The 18,501-nt window shown below is 33.2% G+C and overlaps 1 protein-coding gene across 1 annotated transcript; it reads right to left on the reverse strand.

The window, feature by feature from the left end:
* Positions 1–7,889: 7,889 nt before the first annotated feature.
* rtca (RNA 3'-terminal phosphate cyclase) lies at positions 7,890–16,531 on the reverse strand. The gene is given in 13 exon segments (XM_056448569.1): positions 7,890–8,731; positions 8,826–8,930; positions 10,740–10,834; positions 11,028–11,054; positions 11,057–11,085; positions 11,176–11,264; positions 11,266–11,298; positions 13,020–13,161; positions 13,247–13,305; positions 13,385–13,508; positions 13,623–13,766; positions 16,238–16,337; positions 16,486–16,531. Coding segments are annotated over 13 exon segments (1,089 nt in total). The 3' UTR covers positions 7,890–8,635.
* Positions 16,532–18,501: the final 1,970 nt, after the last annotated feature.

The raw sequence follows: 18,501 nt of genomic DNA on the forward strand, positions 1-18,501 counted from the left end.
AAAATAATCTTCAAAAATATTTTAATTGTCATGTTTTTCATGTGATTTTACATTGGATATGTACTTTTACAGTATTTTTCTGTATTTCTTTTTACGATTTTTAACTGTATTTCAGAGTAATGTGGAAAAACCTTAAATAAAATAGTAAAATCTGTAAAATTATCTTTTTTTTTAAAGTGTAGGCAAGTTATGTTAATAGGCAAGTGCAAACATGAATATAAACATAAACATGGATTAACAATTACACGAACAAATGAAAAAATTTACTAACTTTCTCTAATACGAAAATACTGATCTTATTTTTTTATTCATTCATTTTTTTTTTTTTTTTTTTTTTCAGCTTAGTTCCTTATTTATCTGGGGTCGCCAACAGCGGAATGAACCGCCAACTTACCAGCACATGTTTAAAACAGCGGATGCCCTTCCAGCCGCAAACCAACACTGGGAAACATTTTATATTCTCTATTAAAAAAAACTTTAAAATGAAATGAAATTTTAATCAAATCTACAAAGACAGTCATCAAATCAACTTCAAACCAGAATGCTTCGAGCTCCACCAATCCCCACATGTAGCACCGCCCACACATTTCTCTGTATACAAACAAGGATCCACTTGAAATAAAGTCCATCTTACCACCAATTAAGGAGATCCAGACCTTGTGGACGGCGGCAGGTGACTGGCTCCATTCACTGTTCTCCTGGGACCTCCAGGATCCAGCGTCCTGACATGCCTTCATAGGAGGTTCAGCAGAACCGGTTCTAGACCCTCGACCATCTGAATGTGCGCTGGTCCACAGGTACGTCATGTGCCAGTGGAACAGGACAGGGAGGATCCGGTTCACTGGGCCGCTCAGGTTTCATCACAAGCCGCTCGGGTTTTCAGTCCTGCTGAGGTGTGACTTTCAAGGTTCTCACGTTACTTTTTTCCCGAACGACGTTTGCTGTGACGGTTCTTCCTCTGGATGTTGTTATACAATGTAATATTGGCACCAATATATGGTGTAAAAATAGCACAGCTTTAAAAAGTCTGCTTGCAATCAAATATACCGTGTTTATCTAGGTGATCAAATATTAAGTTAATCCACTGGAAATATATATATATATATATATTGGTAATCTTTAATCAAAATCTGCCATTTTACTTTCACTCTGGAACGGACAGGTTGGGTGAAACAAGCTTAACCATGCCCCTCCAACCATTAGTTTGCTGTGAGTGAAAGATTAGAAGAGGAGACTAAAATAAAACCCTCAGTATTCCGGAAATATGTCATCATAAGAAATGAAATTCTCAGAACTTCTGGTTGAAGCACATTTTAATCTTTGGAACTTTAAGATTTAACGCTGAGAATAACAATTGCAAACACAAAACATATATTTATAATAAACATAAACGTATAATATATTATAAGAGTTTTCCACTGGTATTTTTCAGTATTTGTACACCTGGTGACAAGGCACAGGAAAAACAATGTTCAACAATGACCTATTATTTCACAGAGGTGTAAGTGTGAGGGAGAGAATGAAACATTAGAAAATACACAGAGCAGATTAAAGTGATGCAGTCGAATCACAATGTATTACTTTTGTTTGTATTATATCTCATATTCACCCCATGTCAACTCTACTTTTATTTATGATATTATTTGATTTATGATATTTTATTTAATAAATAATCAAATTATTTTATGTATCTATTGTTCTCTGTTTATTTCTGTTGGTCTCTGTTTTGTCTTGTATAGACTGTTATAAAGGGATAGTTCACCAAAAATGAAAATGTACTTTTCATTCTCTTCACCTCAGTGGTTCCAAACCTTTATTCTGTTGAACACAAAGAAGATATTTTGAAAAATGTTAAAGGTTGAATAAAATACACAAGAATTTTTAGTTTTACATTAAACTATCCCTAAAAGCAAATAAAAAAGGAGAAAAAAGAGAGTAAAAATTAGTTGAGCTTTCTCAAGTGGAAGAAAATATAAAACACTGCCCATTTCCACTATTAGGGTAATAAATTACGAAACTTCATTCAACTGTTAGGTATATGAATTAGCTGGAACAGGATGTGTATTTATCTTTTTCACTGTCAGGAGGGTTCGAGTGGACAAAAAGTAAAAATTACAGCTTGAGATCTACAGAAGTAAGTTTGGTATTGGGGTCAGAAAATCTTTAATAGCCTGCTACAATTAGACATTGGACGATAACCGCTTTTAAGGTATACTTGCGGTTTTGGTTCAGTCAAAGTTAAAAAAAGTTTTCTGTAACACCGTTTCTAAGGTATATGTACGATTTTTTTATTTACATTTTTTGTTTTGTTTTTTAGGACAACAGTATCTTCAGCAGAAAAAATATCCAAGATGTTTGGTTTTAAATTGTTAAAGAAATCTGTGTTTATGAAACAAATGAAGGACAGCAGAAGTCAATGATTCATTTACATTATTTAGCCTGACATCTTTACTGTTTCACAGTATAATAAATCTTTAAAAAAAACAAAAAAAAAAAAAAAAAAAAAAATATATATATATATATATATATATATATATATATATATATATATATATATAATATATATATATATATATATATATATATATATATATATATTGTTTACAAAGGGGAAAAAAGTTTTTGTTTTTTACCCAAGACATTTAAAAAGGAATATATTTTAGAGCAGTAATCGCAATACCGTGATAATGAAACCGTGATATTTTTATCCAAGGTTATCATACCGTCAGAATCTTATACTGGCCCATGTCTAACTACAATATGACCTCATGTCACAGCAACTGAAAGAGTTTTACACAAAATGTTCATCCAAAAACAAACTCAATTCCCTATTTTACTCATATTTACCAAGGGTGCCAGTATTTGAGGCACTGTATCTATAGTATGTTCTTTTTGTTTTGTTCAGTACAATACTGCTCTGAAGTCATGAAAAAGCTAGCAAACAAGTAAATTATGGGCTTTGTGGAGGTACTGAACGAGTTAGGGAAGATGAAGAAGGATTTTTGTGTGTTTTGGGGTTTGTTATTGTTGGTCAACAAGGTCTGGTGTTTGTGTTTGTTAGTGTGTTAGCATGCTAGTTAATGTTAGGGGTTTAGTTACAAATTTCATCCAATATATTTTCATTGGAGAATAGTAATATAATGTAATAACAAATTAGTTATGCTACTCTGATAGCAAACAAGAAAATTATGGGCTTTGTGGAGGTTCTGAACCCCCCCCCAAGTTAGCAAAGATGAAGAAAGTTTTATTGTGTGTTTGAGGTCTTTTATGAAGTCAACCAAAGTGTGGTGTTAGTGTTTGTTATTGTGTTAGCATGCCTAGTAATGTAGGGGGTTGCTGTTTACAAGTTTCAACCAATTTTTATATTGGAGAATAGTAATATAACGTACTAACATTTATAATATGCTACTTTCATGTCATGAAAAGCTAGCAAACAAGTAAATTAGAAGATGAAGAAGGTTTTATTGTGTGTTTTGAGGTCTTTTATTGAGGTCATAGTGTGATTATTGTGTTAGCATGCTAGTTAATTCAATTCAATTCAATTCACCTTTATTTGAATAGCGCTTATCAATGTAGATTGTGTCAAAGCAGCTTCACATAAAAGGTCACAGTAAATAGAACAGTGTAGTTCAGTTTGTAGTGTTTAAGTTCAGTTCAGTTTAGCTCAGTTCAGTGTGGTTTAATAATCACTACTGAGAGTCCAAATACTGAAGAGCAAATCAACGATGCGCAGCTCTACAGATCCCGAACATGCAAGCCAGTGGCGACAGCGGAGAGGAAAAAAAACTTCACTAAAGGTGGAAGTGAAGAAAAAAACCTTGAGAGAAACCAGGCTCAGTTGGGCACGACCATTTAATTTCTCCGCTGGCCCAAACGTCTTGTGCAGAGCTGTAGGTGTTAATGCTGTACAGAGTTAATGTAGGTGGGTGTCAGTTACAAGTCTCAACCAATATATTATATTGGAAAATAGTAATATAATAACATTTAAAATGAGTAATGCTACTCTGATGTCATGGAAAAGCTAGCAAACAAGTAAATTAGGGCTTTGTTGAGGTGCTGAACGACGTTAGCGAAGATGAAGAAGGATTTATTGTGTGTTTTAAGGTCTTTCATTGAGGTCAAGTGTGGTTATTGTGTTAGCATGCTAGTTAATGTAGGTTGGTGTTAGTTACAAGTCTAACCAATATATTATTGGAGAATAGTAATTATAATAATAATATAATTTCAAATGTGTTTTGCTGCTCTGATTTCATGGAAAAGCTAGCAAACAAGAAAATGATGGGCTTTGTGGGGTGCTGAATGAGTTAACGAAGTTGAAGGTTTTATTGTGTGTTTTGAGGTCTTTTATTGAGGTCAACAAAGTGTGGTGTTTGTTGCTGTGTTAGCATGCTAGTTAATGTAGGTGGTGTTGCAATTTTTCAACCAATGTATTATTGGAGAATAGTAATATAATAGCATTTAAAATGAATTATGCTGCTTATTGAGATCAACAAAGTGTGGTTATTGTGTTAGCATGCTAGTTAATGTAGGTGGTGATAGTTACAGTTCAACCAATTTTTTAAAATCACACCATTAAAAAAAACACACCAATTAAAAAGAGTTACTATTTTCCAAGTATTAATAAATTAATATGTATAAAATAAATACACTCATGCAATTACATTTTGAAAGTTAATTAGTTTTTATCTAATATTGACTTTTTTAAAAAGTAAGTCAAGGTTTATTGTAATAAACATTTGCCCAGAAGCTGTTGTAAAGTACATTTTCGTGAGTTAATTAGAATAATACCCTATTTAGCCACTGTATTCATAAGAAAAAAATAATTGAAATGGATTCATCTCCTTGGAGATTCACACTATGGTAAATACAGTGAGCTTCTGCTGTCAGCACATCTTATCTACATCAAGAGTGAAGTCCACACGGTTATTAAAAACCAACACACTGTTCGAGTTTAGCTAATAAAACCAGAGTGACCGTAAACAGTCGTGTCTAAATTAGCCTTCACCTGTGATGTCATCTGTGTGCACTAAATTGCAAACTCGTAAAACACAATAACGATCAAATATTGTCCAATAATATAATTTTATATTATATATATATATATATATATATCTATATATATATTATATATATATATATATATATATATTATACAATTGTGAAATTTAAACAAGACTGATTTGTCTGAGTGATCACCCCACACCAAATGTTTTCATCTCCTCCAGTATTTAATTACTCTTGGCCACAACAGATGCGTTCCAAGCAGCCAATGATCATCTAGAAACGCACTCCTGAAGCCCCGTCCACTGCCCGCCCCCCACCGGGAGCCGCTCGCTTTAACAATGTCGAAATGGCCTTTCCAGACCCGCGGCTCAATGAATATTCACGGCTCCTCACACGGCTTTTTCTATTCTCTTTTTCTCCTGCTATTGTCCTGGCATCTGCCAGCTGTACTTGTGCCGGTCTGGAGAACAAAAGAGCCGACGAACGACTCTCCTGTCCGGCTGACACTTGTAGACCGTCTGGGGTGAGCTCGATGTGGGAGATTTTACATTAGAACACAAGTCGTTTAGTTGCTTCTTATTTGACTGTAAGACGCATAAAAGTGCTTTAAATGTGCTCTTAAAGTCACAAACATAGAAAATAAAAATAATTTGATATTAATTGACAAATTTAACCACTAATGGATTTTATTTACACTACGGTTAATGATAAAATCTGATATACATATAAAATCAGTCATTACAGTTTTTAATAACTCCACTAATGTTTTTCATGTAGTGATCTTTCCAGTCAGTAGCTTCTTAAGTTTGTTAGTTAAAATAATTCATTATTTTACATTGTTTAAAAAATAAAATACACTATTAAAAACACAAACTCTAAGATTCAATCCCAATAAACATTTCCATTAATGGGTGGGTGGCATTGGACCCTAACTTTAAACGGGTCTTCAATGATGCCGGTTTCAAAAGATGGATAAACCAAGGATTACTGCTTTATGTACATTTGTGGCTCAAGGACAATTTAAATGTTTTTCAGAATAAAAAATTGATGATAATTTGGACAATAAAGACTTGAACAGCTGTCTGCAAATTCAAGATAACTTTGAAAGGCAGACCCGTAGCCAGCCTGGTGAATGGGGTAGGTTTTTTTTTTTATTCAAAAAGTGTTTTGTTTTTTGCAGTTATTCGCCTCATTTGCTATTTAATATGAGGTTTAAATATTTAATGCCATTTTAAGCAATATTAAGCTGGATTAGCTTGTCGGATGGTCATCAAAACCAGTTTTTGATGTACCAAAAATAATTCCTAAAAATTTAGAATAAAAAAAAAAATATGGTGAAAAAAAACAACTTATTTTTAAAATACAAATTTATTACATCATATATCATTAGAAAAAAAAATGTAGCCTGTTGTCATTTATTAGAACAAATAACAAACTGGCCAGCCACATTCAACTTTCCTCAGTCAGAATTTGGCCACTTGAACAAAAAAACTATTAAAATTGACTAACAATAATGGAAAGCTTTACTGTTTTTTTTCAAGCCTCTCTGGAAAATTTTGAAAATTCATCATGGATAACAAACAACAGCCTAATTAGCTTTAATATGGGTGCTTTTGGTGCTTCAGGACCATTTCATTGATCAATTTTGCTTTCAAGAATAAGTTCCAAGATTTTAGAATAAAAGTGTTTGTAAAATGTTGTTTCTATTTAACAACAGTAGGTCAACAGCCAAAGTTGACTTCACTTGTCAGAGTCTGCATGGTCTTTAAACCTTCTATAGGTTACTTTTACCATTTATGATGGCATAGCAATCAAAATAGGACAACTGAGAAAATAGTGTCTAAAAATTCTGCGCCAATGGCAAATTCTGGACCTTTGCCAGTGAGGGGTAGCTCTTTCTTAAAGGGAATATAAAGCAAAGGACATTTCGGATTGAACTAATTAATAAAACTAATTATACAAACAATAATTGTAAAAGAATTTCTTCCTACTACCAAGCCCTTAGGGAGAATGGAAAAAACAGAAACTACATTAAGAAAAGAACTACATTAGGCAGAAATGGGAAAGAGAATTAGTGGAAGAAATGACTTTCTGCCTGTGAGATACAACATACAATTACCTTCGAAGAGGTGGAAAGAATTTGCTCGGAAAATCTGGTACATTTTTTTTATTATCCCCCAAAATTAAAAGCAAACAATTGTCCACACCTCAAACTTGTTGGAGAATATGTGGGAAGGTTGATGTACAGTAGATCATCTCCATATTTTCTGGACTTGTGCAAAAATATAACCTTTCTGGAAAGATCTTAGGATACCATACACCAAAAGACTTTACTACAAATTATCTTGGAAATATGAAGTGGTGGTAGTGGAGGAGGATGTTAATAAATATAATAAATGTGGCAAGCACAAAGAGTATTACCAGACACTGGTATAAGCATGACACCCCCTCTATTAGTGATGGGATAGAAATTGTGAAGGAAATAAGCAATATGGAAAAATTGACATTTATTTTAAGACTTAAAAGGACTTATTTCTAAAACACTGGAAGAAATGGATTGATTTTTGCATTAACAACTGCTGAATGCATTGAATCTGGAACAAAGTATTCCCCCAATGTTGTTTATTTACTTATTACTATTGTTGTATTTGTTTATTATTTCATGTGCAATACGGCAAATTGTATATTTTTGAAATGTAAAATGTTCTGTTTCTGTCAAAAAGTAACAAAAAAAAAAATTTTTCAAACAACAAAAATTTCTTCATGAACATTATAAATGTTATAAATATATATTAATCTAGATTAAGTTTTGTTTGCACTTATTATCACACAGTATATTATTTATGGATTAAATACAGTTTAAACTGAACAAATGACAGAATCCGTGTGGTCTATCACTGTTTTTATTTCATTTTTCTCCTCCAAAGTTTTTTTAATAATGTAAATACCAAAAGAACATGGTCACCTAGAGTAGCAAAACCAAAGAAAAAGGCACAGAAACAATTGCGCAGAAAAAAACTGAAATGTCTGCAGTTCCATCTTATAAATAACAAGTAAAAATAATTACCACAAATTAATCAAAATGACAAACATCCCAACTGTGCACGTCTAAGAAATTCAATGCACAGAAAGAGATGGCAATGAAATCTGGGAAATTACCAATGCAATGACTTAAATAACAAATACAAAAAACAAAAAGTAGCTACATGGAACCATAAATTTGATGGGAATCTTTTTTTTCCCCTCCTTGTACACACAGTGCACTTAATTTACCAGTGACATGCATGTATTTTACTACGTCCATGCAAATTGCTTATGCTATTGTTATAGTTAACGGCAGAATCTGAAGTGTTGAATGAAAGTTTAAGGCTCATGTTAGCGTGCGAAAAAGCAAATCGGACTGGCGAACATTGCGTGAAAACTATTCCAAGGTGATGTTTCGTTACAGTGTAAGACAAAACCCTGAGTATCAACAAAAGGGGGACGTGACAAATAGGGACTGACTTGGTGGTCAGAGCAAAACTAATCATCAATCGCGAAGAACGTAAAGATATCGTTGCGTCATCCAGTCAGTTACAGTAGTAGTGTGTCTGTGCTACAAGTCCTCCTTTTTGATGAGCGATCTGTGCGTTTACAAGCTAGGATTGGTGGCGCCGACTCCCTGGCACTCAATAATGTAGGTGTCGTTGGCGTTTTCGTCCTCCGCTTTGCTAATAGCAAACTTTGCCTGTAAAAGATACAAAAATCTGAACTTAAGTATCAGAGAGTTCAAAAAAATAAATAAATAAAATAAAAGGTCTTGTTTAAATGTGGCCACTTACGTTCGTCAGTTGCTCGGCGACATGGATTGCCGTTTGCGTGTGAAGAGTGATCGGTCCTGTTCGCATTCTGGATGTACCGTTTGCCAAGGCCATGAAAATAATAAGCTGTAAAAAAAAAAAAAAAAAAGGAATTACTAAATATTATGAACTTGCAGTTAGGCATGGCAGGCGTAATGGTGGTGCAGTGAGTAGCACGATCGCCTCATAGCAAGAAGGTCGCTGGTTCAAGCCTCGGCTGGGTCAATTGGCATTACAGTGTGGAGTTTGCATGTTCTCCCCTGGTTGCTACGGTTTCCCCAAAAGTCCAAAGACATGCAGTATAGGTGAATTGGGTAAGCTTGAGTGAGTATGGATGTTTCCCAGTGATGGGTTGCAGCTGGGAGGGTTTTAATTAAGATTGGCACAATTCCCAGTTTTAAGATTTTCCGCAGTTTGGAAAAGTCAAGGTTTTAAGACTGCCAACATTTTCTGTTATACTGTTCCTTCGGTATATTTAAGTTATGACTATTTTATTTAGATTTCTAGGGCAACAGTATCTCCACATCAAAAGCTATTGGTCAGGCCATGATTTAGCAAACATCTGAAAAACAAACCGCTTATAAACCAACATCCAAGCATGCTATAGAGCTGAACAGTGTAGTGGCTTCACTTTAAACCCAAAGAAAAGAAAGATCTTCAAGGATGTAAAGAAATCAGCGTTTTTGAAACTAATGAAGACAGCAGAAGTCAATGATCTCATTTTTCATTTAATTTAACATTTACTGCTTCAAAATATTTTAAATGTTTATTAAAATAAAATAAACTGTGTTCAATGGGGGAAAAGTTGTTGTTTTTTACCCCGATATTTAAAAATAGAACTTATTTTAGAGCAGTAATCACAATACAGTGAAACCCTGATGTTCTAATGCAAGGTTATCATACCGTCAGAATCGTTCACTGGCCCATACCTACTTGCAGTAGTGGTGTGAAACGTTGATAAAATGAACATATGGCATCCCGGTTCACACATATCCAAAACTACTACAAAACATGTGTATAATATTATGCTGTGCTCAAAAATAACGCGGAATTAAGTATTTGCATTGTAAGTTACATACAAAGTCAATGCAAAGCACAAATAGAGTCTAATTATGATCAGGTGGAGCAAATGATGTAGAGTGTGTGACGTGTTTGCCACGAATGTGTGAAGTTTGCCACAAACAAGTAGGGTTGTCACGATACTGGAATTCGGTACAATCAATACTAAAGTTTTAAAAATGCCAATTTCCTGCTAGCATTTGTGTGTGTTCTTAAACAGCGCTGATTTGCCTGTGTTTACGTGTTCGATATTTACTCACAGTAACATTTGTTTAAAAGTTCTCCATTTATTTACAGCTGAGGATACTGACCTGACCTATTTTTTACTATTAATTTATTATTATTGTAGACTGAAATAATTGACAGCTATGTTTTGTTCTAATCTTGGTAAAGTTATGGGTTAAAAATGGATACATTTGAAAATTACAACAACAAAAAAAAAAAATTCTAACAAAATTATTATTGTAATATTAAATGTATTTAAAAAAATGTGGTAGGGCTAGTGAAAATCTTTTCTAACTGGGATATTCGCTAAAAAAAAACCTTAGCATTTGTAAAAGTCTAAAATTACATTCATAATGGTCTTAAAAAGCCTTAAATTTTACTTAGTGAAGCCTGCAGAAAACCTAATATAATAGGCTTTATAATGCAGTGAATACTTTAGTACTCTCATGAGGTGTTTTTGTTTATTTGCTCAAAATTAATGGGATTTGTATTAATAGCCAACTCTCATATCACATGATTATAATGATTAGGATATTGTCATACATGTTGAAACTGCACAGCTCCACTCCTCAGACAAGCACAATTGTTTTGTCGGGTGTTTGCATCTCTAACCTGGTCTTGCAGGAACTCGTCCACACAACCATTATGTCTGATGTTCCTCAGCAACATTTCTGCAGCCTCGATGCCAACTTTATCAGCATAGACACCTGAAGATGAATAAATTTGAATTTAAACAGTCTTAAATTCAATTAATCACTACAAAAAAAAAATATCAGTAGAAGAACATATTTAAGGCTGTCCTCCTGCCCACAGGCTTTTTCTTTGTGACGCATCGCCCTCTAGTGCCAAAACTACGGACACTGAATTAATTCCAGGACTGGCAGGTGGACAAACACTTACCTTTTTTGCCAAGAGATGAGCCTGCAATATGCAGCCGGTGGATGATTCTGCAATTATTCTGCCAGGAGATGAGAAAATAACAGACGTTAGTTAAAAATGAAACCGCAAAACAACTGTGGCGGATGTTTTTAAAGCAGGACGAACTCACATGATCCCATTGCCATTGCCACAGGCCTTGTCCTTCTCTTGCAGAGACTGGATGTTGATGTACAAGTCCTTAATTTCTTTCCTGATAGTGGCGAACGGCTGCCGTCGACATGTCCTTTGCCAGCTGAACATCAAGAACAAAGCGACTGAAGCTGATATTGAAACTAATAGCAGTTTTAAAAAAAACATGTGGAGTGTTTTATAAACATCTATGACCTTTTCTCTAAACAATGCTGATTAAAAAGCAAAAGACCAAGCATGTTGTGGTTTACGTGCTTTTTTATCAAGGTCTTCAATGCTAGATAGCGTTGGAAGAAATGCTAATTATCTCATCAGGAAAATAAAACAAAAAGCATGTTGAGCGTTTTAAAAAGCCACTTACGAAAGATAAATTATGCACTGGGGTGTTTAAATTTGTGTGGTATTGGCATATATGAAAAAAATTAACTATTTACAAAAAGAAAAGCTTTTTATGCCCACACTATTCACAAAAACACAATGTGGTTAAGAAGTGTTTTTTTTTCTAAATTATTGTTTTAGACTTCTAGACTTCCCAAAAGAAATTCAGGGTCACAGTAGAGCGCTCCATACTAAAAATAGATCAAATAAATTACTATTACAATTCAGCATAACTCAACTAGTATGACTATGGTTAAACAATCTGATCACTGTTGGTAAAAACGACTTCCTGTATCTTTCTCTATAACACTGGGGCTGAATAAATCTTGAGCTAAAAGAGCTTGCACATGCTTGAACTATATCAAAAAGGGGATGACTATAGTAGTTCATCATACTGACGAATTTGACCATCATTTAATCACGTGCAATATGTTGTGTAAATTATGAAGTTAAACAAGTTATGGTTGATTTCCCCAAATAAATTTATTTTCCACCCAAATAAATATAACTTAAATAGCATTATTTGCTTATTTGGCAAAAAGAAAAGAAAAAAAGGTGTTTAACAGAAAGCAATTTATGTAAAACGTAAAATAAAAAAATTAAAAAGTATTTTGTAATTTATACCCAAGTGATAAAAGTTCCTAGTGATAAAAAAAACTTGTATTTATACTTGTAAAGTTTAATTTGTATCAAAAAGCATTTTGTAGAAATTGTTCAGACACATCATAAAAAACACAAAAATCAAAGGTCAATGTAGCAAAAAAAAATTGAATTCAATTTATTACATACAGTTAAGCATAAATTTTTTAAATGTTGTAGTTGCATCCCACAGTTGCTCTGCTACTGTAGGTGTATGCCCTGAGGGCTTCGATGGCAGATCAAAAATGTACTTATTACAAATCCTACTTGCTGCAGCTTTGAAGTTCATCAAATGCAGATGGCAAAATTCTGAACCTCTATCATATAATACTTGTATTCAAAAAGTGTGGGAACTGTGTCAAATAGAACAAATAACATTTGCATTACGACTTCAAAAAACTATTTTCCTAAAGAGATGCTCTCCTGTCATGCCTTTAATTATTCAATAATGAGCCATACTGAACTCCATATAGGTGAACAAGGTCACTTTTTGCTTCCTTTCTCCAGTTTCTCCTTTTTTTTATTATTATTGTATTATTTATTTTTAGCTATTTTTTTCTTCTTTTATATGTCCTAAGGATGTTTTTTGTTCTGTACATGTATTACAACCATTTTGGTAGCTAGAAATTGATGGTTTAACGTGCAAAAAACTGTTACACTGTATTGTACTCTATGCAATGTTGTATTCTCTAATAAAAATAAGTATAAAACATGTTGTGGTTGCATTTTTGTAGCCAATTTGTATTTTAAAAAAAGCATAATATTTATACACAAGTTAAATAAAATAAAAGGTTTCTGCTATTCTACCTTGAATGGCAGTACTCCAGCCACAAAGGCCCTGCCGTAGATCTTAGTGATGTTCCCTCTTTCTGTCATATTAATGGGACTGAGTTCCTTCGCCGGGTTGACCTTGAGCACCACTTCACCACCTCCCTTCGGATAATAACCTCTGTTTTAACAACAACAACAAAAAATGAGCTTTTAGTTTTAACACTTACAATCAAATGCAATTAAAAGAAGTCATCTTTAAATACCTCATTCTTAAATCGCAGTCAAACTGAACTCCGAATCGCTCCACGATTGGTTTAAAGACCTGAGAAGGATTAAACAAGAATTACAAGGACATCCAAATGATGAATCAAGCCAACATGCAAATTTACATCTACAGATACCTTCACTGTGTAGTCGATCTGAGGTGCCATTTCAGCATTAGTTCCTCCCTTTAGGCACAGCTCTGATGGCCCCTGAGCGAACAGGGCACATGGCAGCGAAACCTGCATCAGCAGAGTCACACTTCTACAGGACAGACCACAAACGCAGACTTAGTCTCCCCCCCCTTCAAAAAATGCTTTGTCATGGTGTCCCAAACTATGGCTTAGTGGGGATTAAAAAAAACTAAAAGTGTCTTACCCAGCCGTGTGGGTGTCAGCGATGTGATTCCCGCCCTTGATTTTCCCCGGAGTGAGTGTAATTTCAGAGGATCCCACTGTGGCTCCCTCCAGATTGCCGTTGCACATGTCCCTCAGCAGCTCCAGACCTGACAGATGCTGAGGCCTGGTGACGTTGAATAGGAAAGGGGTGAGGGGTGGGTGGGTGTGTGTGGGGGTAACAAACTGAAGAGAAAACTGAGGAGGGTGTTTACATAACACAGAGATTACAAAAGAACAACTGAAAACTTTTGTTTTGGCTATTGATTTACTAGACAACGCTGTTTTGGTGGCCTGAAAATGGCAATTTTTTAAAAACAGCTACATTTTTGTTTTGACAGGTTGTTACGACTTCTCAATGTTATCTAGGACGGAAGTAAAATTACATTTTGACAATTTTGTGCAATACGGGAGAAAAAACAAAACAAAACAAACACGCATCAACCAAATACTCGCCAAAAGAAAATAATTTATTATAAAAAATCAAAAATAAACAGAAAACAGTAATAATAAAGAAATATAGCATAACAACAACTAACCACAAAAGGTAACTTATATACCATTATACAAACAAATAAGCCAAAAAACACAAGGTAATTGAAAGGTATTTTGATTGTTGACTTGACCTTGTGTTCAATATATTATTTTAGTATTGTTTACCCTGATGAAGGCAACTGTTTGGCGAAGTGTGGGCAGATTTCAGTAATAGGCATGTCAATAAAAGCTTTTTAATATTTTGTCCACAATTTTTTTTTGAGTGCCTGGACTGACTTTGCTGTTTATTTTGATGAATCCCTTACCCAAAGACCATCACATTATTTCAGCTTACCCCTGAGCACTTTTTGTTTGATTTTGCACTTTATTGTTGTGGTGTAAACTACAAAAACATTGTGAAACAACTATTGTGTGTTCAGGAGGTGTGCAATACACAATACAACATTTTAGGTCGTTTTTGTCATTAAGTTTGAATGGTGGAAATCATTTTGACAATGCTGTCGTCTGTACTTGAAACGCATTTAAAATGCAAAGAAAAACCTTTTTTAAGTATCATTTTTATTCTACTGATAGCCTGGATTCCATTGCAGGTTTGCGAAAAACTTCTGTGAGATTTTCTGAATACAGTTAAAAACTATTGAAAAAAAAATATATTTCCATTAACCATGTTTATGGCGGTTAAAATGAACTTTTTTCTCAGGATCAATCATCGCAAAAATCATTCTGAAATATTCTTTTAAAATGCCTAAAAAATAATCTTAATGTGAGCGTAAAACTTTATTTTTTGCCATATATGGTAGTTTTCATTAGCTATTCCTTTAAATTTGCTAAATTTGAAGAGCAATTGGAATGGAGCTATTATTGTTTTGTTTTATTGTTGTTATACATTTCAGGCAGGTTTCCATTAAGAGATTTGGACAAAACTGTTGCAATATTTTTATTAAAGGGATTGTTCACTTAGGAAAATAAGTGTACTCTCAAGTGGTTCCAAACCTTTAGGAGTTTCACTCTTTTCTAAATACAAAAGACACTTAAAAAAAAAGCTGAAAACCATAGGTCAGACTACCATAGTAAGATCAGAAGACCATAGTTTTCCTATGATTTAGATTTGTTTTTCCTACAGTTTCATACGTTTTCTAACAACAGAAAAGTACCATAGTTAGTAGAAAACAAATACGATGAAGTCAATGGCTACAGGTTTCCAACATTTTTCAAACATCTTTTTTGTGTTCAACAAAAGAAAGAACTCATAATGGTTTAAATTAAGTAAAGGCTGAGTAAATGATGACAAAAGTTTCATTTTTGGGTGAACTATTCCTTAAATGTTGATCAAAAAACATAAAATGATTGACTTTACATCTGGCAGGGCGAACAAGGTTTGTGAAATATTTCTTTTTCGAATTGCCTGTAAAAACACCTTATGTTAGTGTAAAAACTTTGTGATATAGGCATATAGGAATTTTTGTAAGAAATTAGTTTCCATTGGGTGCATTTTTTAACTCAAGAGTTTCAATTCACACAATTTGAAGGGTAATGGAAACTCAGCTAGTGCATCAGAAGTACAATTTGAAGTCTAACAATTTTAACCTAAAACACTGTTGCTTACTGACAGTAAATTACTCCATATTGGGTTTCAAACTCTTCAGATTGACAACATTTCTAAATTTAGGCATAATGTATAACAAGCAACAACAAAACATGGGCCATTAAAAAAGCTCTGACACAAATACAGATCGCTTAAAGAGATAAATGTGAAGCTCAACATGGAAAGTAGCCATGTGCCTCAGTGCCAACTAACAAAGGAGCACATTAAAAATTCATGGTAAAAGGTATTTAACAGCATATTTATCGGATAAACAACAACATGAAACAACTTTAACTGACAAGCAGTCATTTGTCTAGCGGGTTGACGTTAAAGTAACGCGTAATGAGTAACTAGACTCCAACACCAACTTTGGCTTTGTTTCAATCACGATTCACTGTTGAATAGGAAAAGGGGGAGCAAAATGGAGGATGGTTAGGCACACACAAACCAACTGTTTATCCACACAAGCTACATGGGGAATACAAATTTACAGTATTTAAAAGCAAAATCTTCATTACCTCAGACCCGGTGTGCTTCTGCCGGCTCGGATTTTATTTATTTTGATTGACGCCCCTTGGATGCAACTCAGCGCCGCAGACACCCTTAAAATCTGTCCCCCTTTAAACACAAACATCGAAATTTAGTTAGCTAAATATTAGCGACACCAGGCAAATCAAATGTAGGTGATGCCATGATTACATACTAAACATTTTAAACTTTAAAGGGAGATATTAAAAAACAAAAAGAGTGGAAAATGAACACTCACCCCTTCCATTACACTTCCGTCCATCTCGAACGTAGTTTGCGGCCATTTTCGAGAAAACCGAGAAATTGTGAGGATGTATTAAAGTGCGCGTGGAAATAAGAAGAGACCGAGCGCGACTTTTACTCTGTGTGAAGTTAATATAAACCGGCGTATGGCCGCAAAACAATGCCCGGCGACAAACGCGAACTCCTCAACAAAAGCTGTAGCACGAGAGGAAGCTCTTCTTCTGGATTTAAAGAGGATTAAAGTTAGACGCGCGGTTGAGTCGACAGAAATAAGCGCAGACGGACTTGTCTTTCCCACAAATAAGAAATGAGCGAATTCTGGCAGCACGGTCACACTCTGGCAACTAGTATTGCCAGTCACACTGCTATGGTGGACGGGCTTTGGGCATATGCGCAGATGAGCGAGGACCAATTCGTGGACGAGTCGTTCTGCTGAGTTGAAACTTTTGGGTGATTCGTATGAACCGGTTCACTAAAACCGTTCGGCTCAGTAGAATTTTGGTGAGCGATTTGTGAACTACGCTGTAAAAAATGCCTGAGTTCTAAACATTCATTCACGTTTTTCTCAACACAAATCCATTTATGTTAACTTAACAAACTTGGATTGAACATAAAAACAATTAAGTTGTACCAAAAAAAATCGGGTCATTTTAAATAAGTAGTTTGAACAAACACAAAAAGTCATTTGTTTAGTGTGACTGATTCATTGAACCGAAACTTTTGTCCGATTCGTAATTAACAGATCAGTAAAGGAGGATTCATTGAGCTATATTTTCTGACACATAATGTCAAAAAATGACACTATATTTTCTTAAACCTAAATTTAAATAAATATGGTTAAATATGACATTAAAACTGCAGATAATTTGTGGATCATCTGAAAAACTATGATAAATTTAACATTTACGGCACTAACAATTAATATGAATTGCACTGTATATGAATTTGCATTAATTTAATTTACATTTATATATATATATATATATATATATATATATATATATATATATAAATTATATTAATGCAAATCCATATATCTAATATTAATAAAATAATAATAATAATAGTAATAATAGATTTGTTTAATATAATATTTGTATTATTTTTGTCTTTGTTTCTTATTTCTTTTTTATTTATTTATTTAAAATGTATTTAATGATTAATAACGTTTAATTTAATACATTTATATATATGTTTAATAATAATATAATTTCTTTTCAAATTTCTTTTCTTTTGTTCATTTAAGAAAACAAATCAAGGTTTTATGTATTTATTTAATTATAATAATATTTATATCATATTTCTGTTAATATTTATTTTGTTTTCTATTAATTTAGTGTCTTTCTGTTACATTTAATCGTTAATTTTAAGTAGTTTACTTAAAAATGTATGTATTTAATTAAAGAAAATACTGTTTTATTTTTGTGCTGGGCAAAGATTAATCTTGTGGATGATTCATATGTACCGGTTCACTAAACTGTTCGGCTCAGTAGAATTTGGAAAGCAATTTGGTGAGCGATATTTATTTTATTTATTTTGTAATAATTTAATGTCTTGTCTTTCTGTTACATTTTAATAGTTGATTTTTTAGTAGTTTACTTAAAATGTATGTATTAAATTTAAAAAATAATGTTTTATTTTAGTTCTGGTCAAAGATTATTCATGATTGATCAAATTCAAAATAAAAGTTTATTTTGACAATGTATGTGCGTGTGTTATATATATATATATATATATATATATATATATATATAATTATATATATATATATATATATATATATATATATATATATATATATATATATATAAATACACACATACATAGAAACAAAACTTTACAAAACAATTTTGTTACATAGAGATATATTTAAATTAATATATAATTTGTGTCATATACATTTTATATCTAAATATAAATAAACATTTTCTCAATATGTGAATGCATGTGTGTATTTAAATGCATGTGTGTATTTATACATACATAATAAATAAACAAGTACACACACTTA

The sequence above is a fragment of the Danio aesculapii genome, chromosome 22, assembly GCF_903798145.1.
Source record: "Danio aesculapii chromosome 22, fDanAes4.1, whole genome shotgun sequence".
NCBI classification, from domain to species: domain Eukaryota; kingdom Metazoa; phylum Chordata; class Actinopteri; order Cypriniformes; family Danionidae; genus Danio; species Danio aesculapii.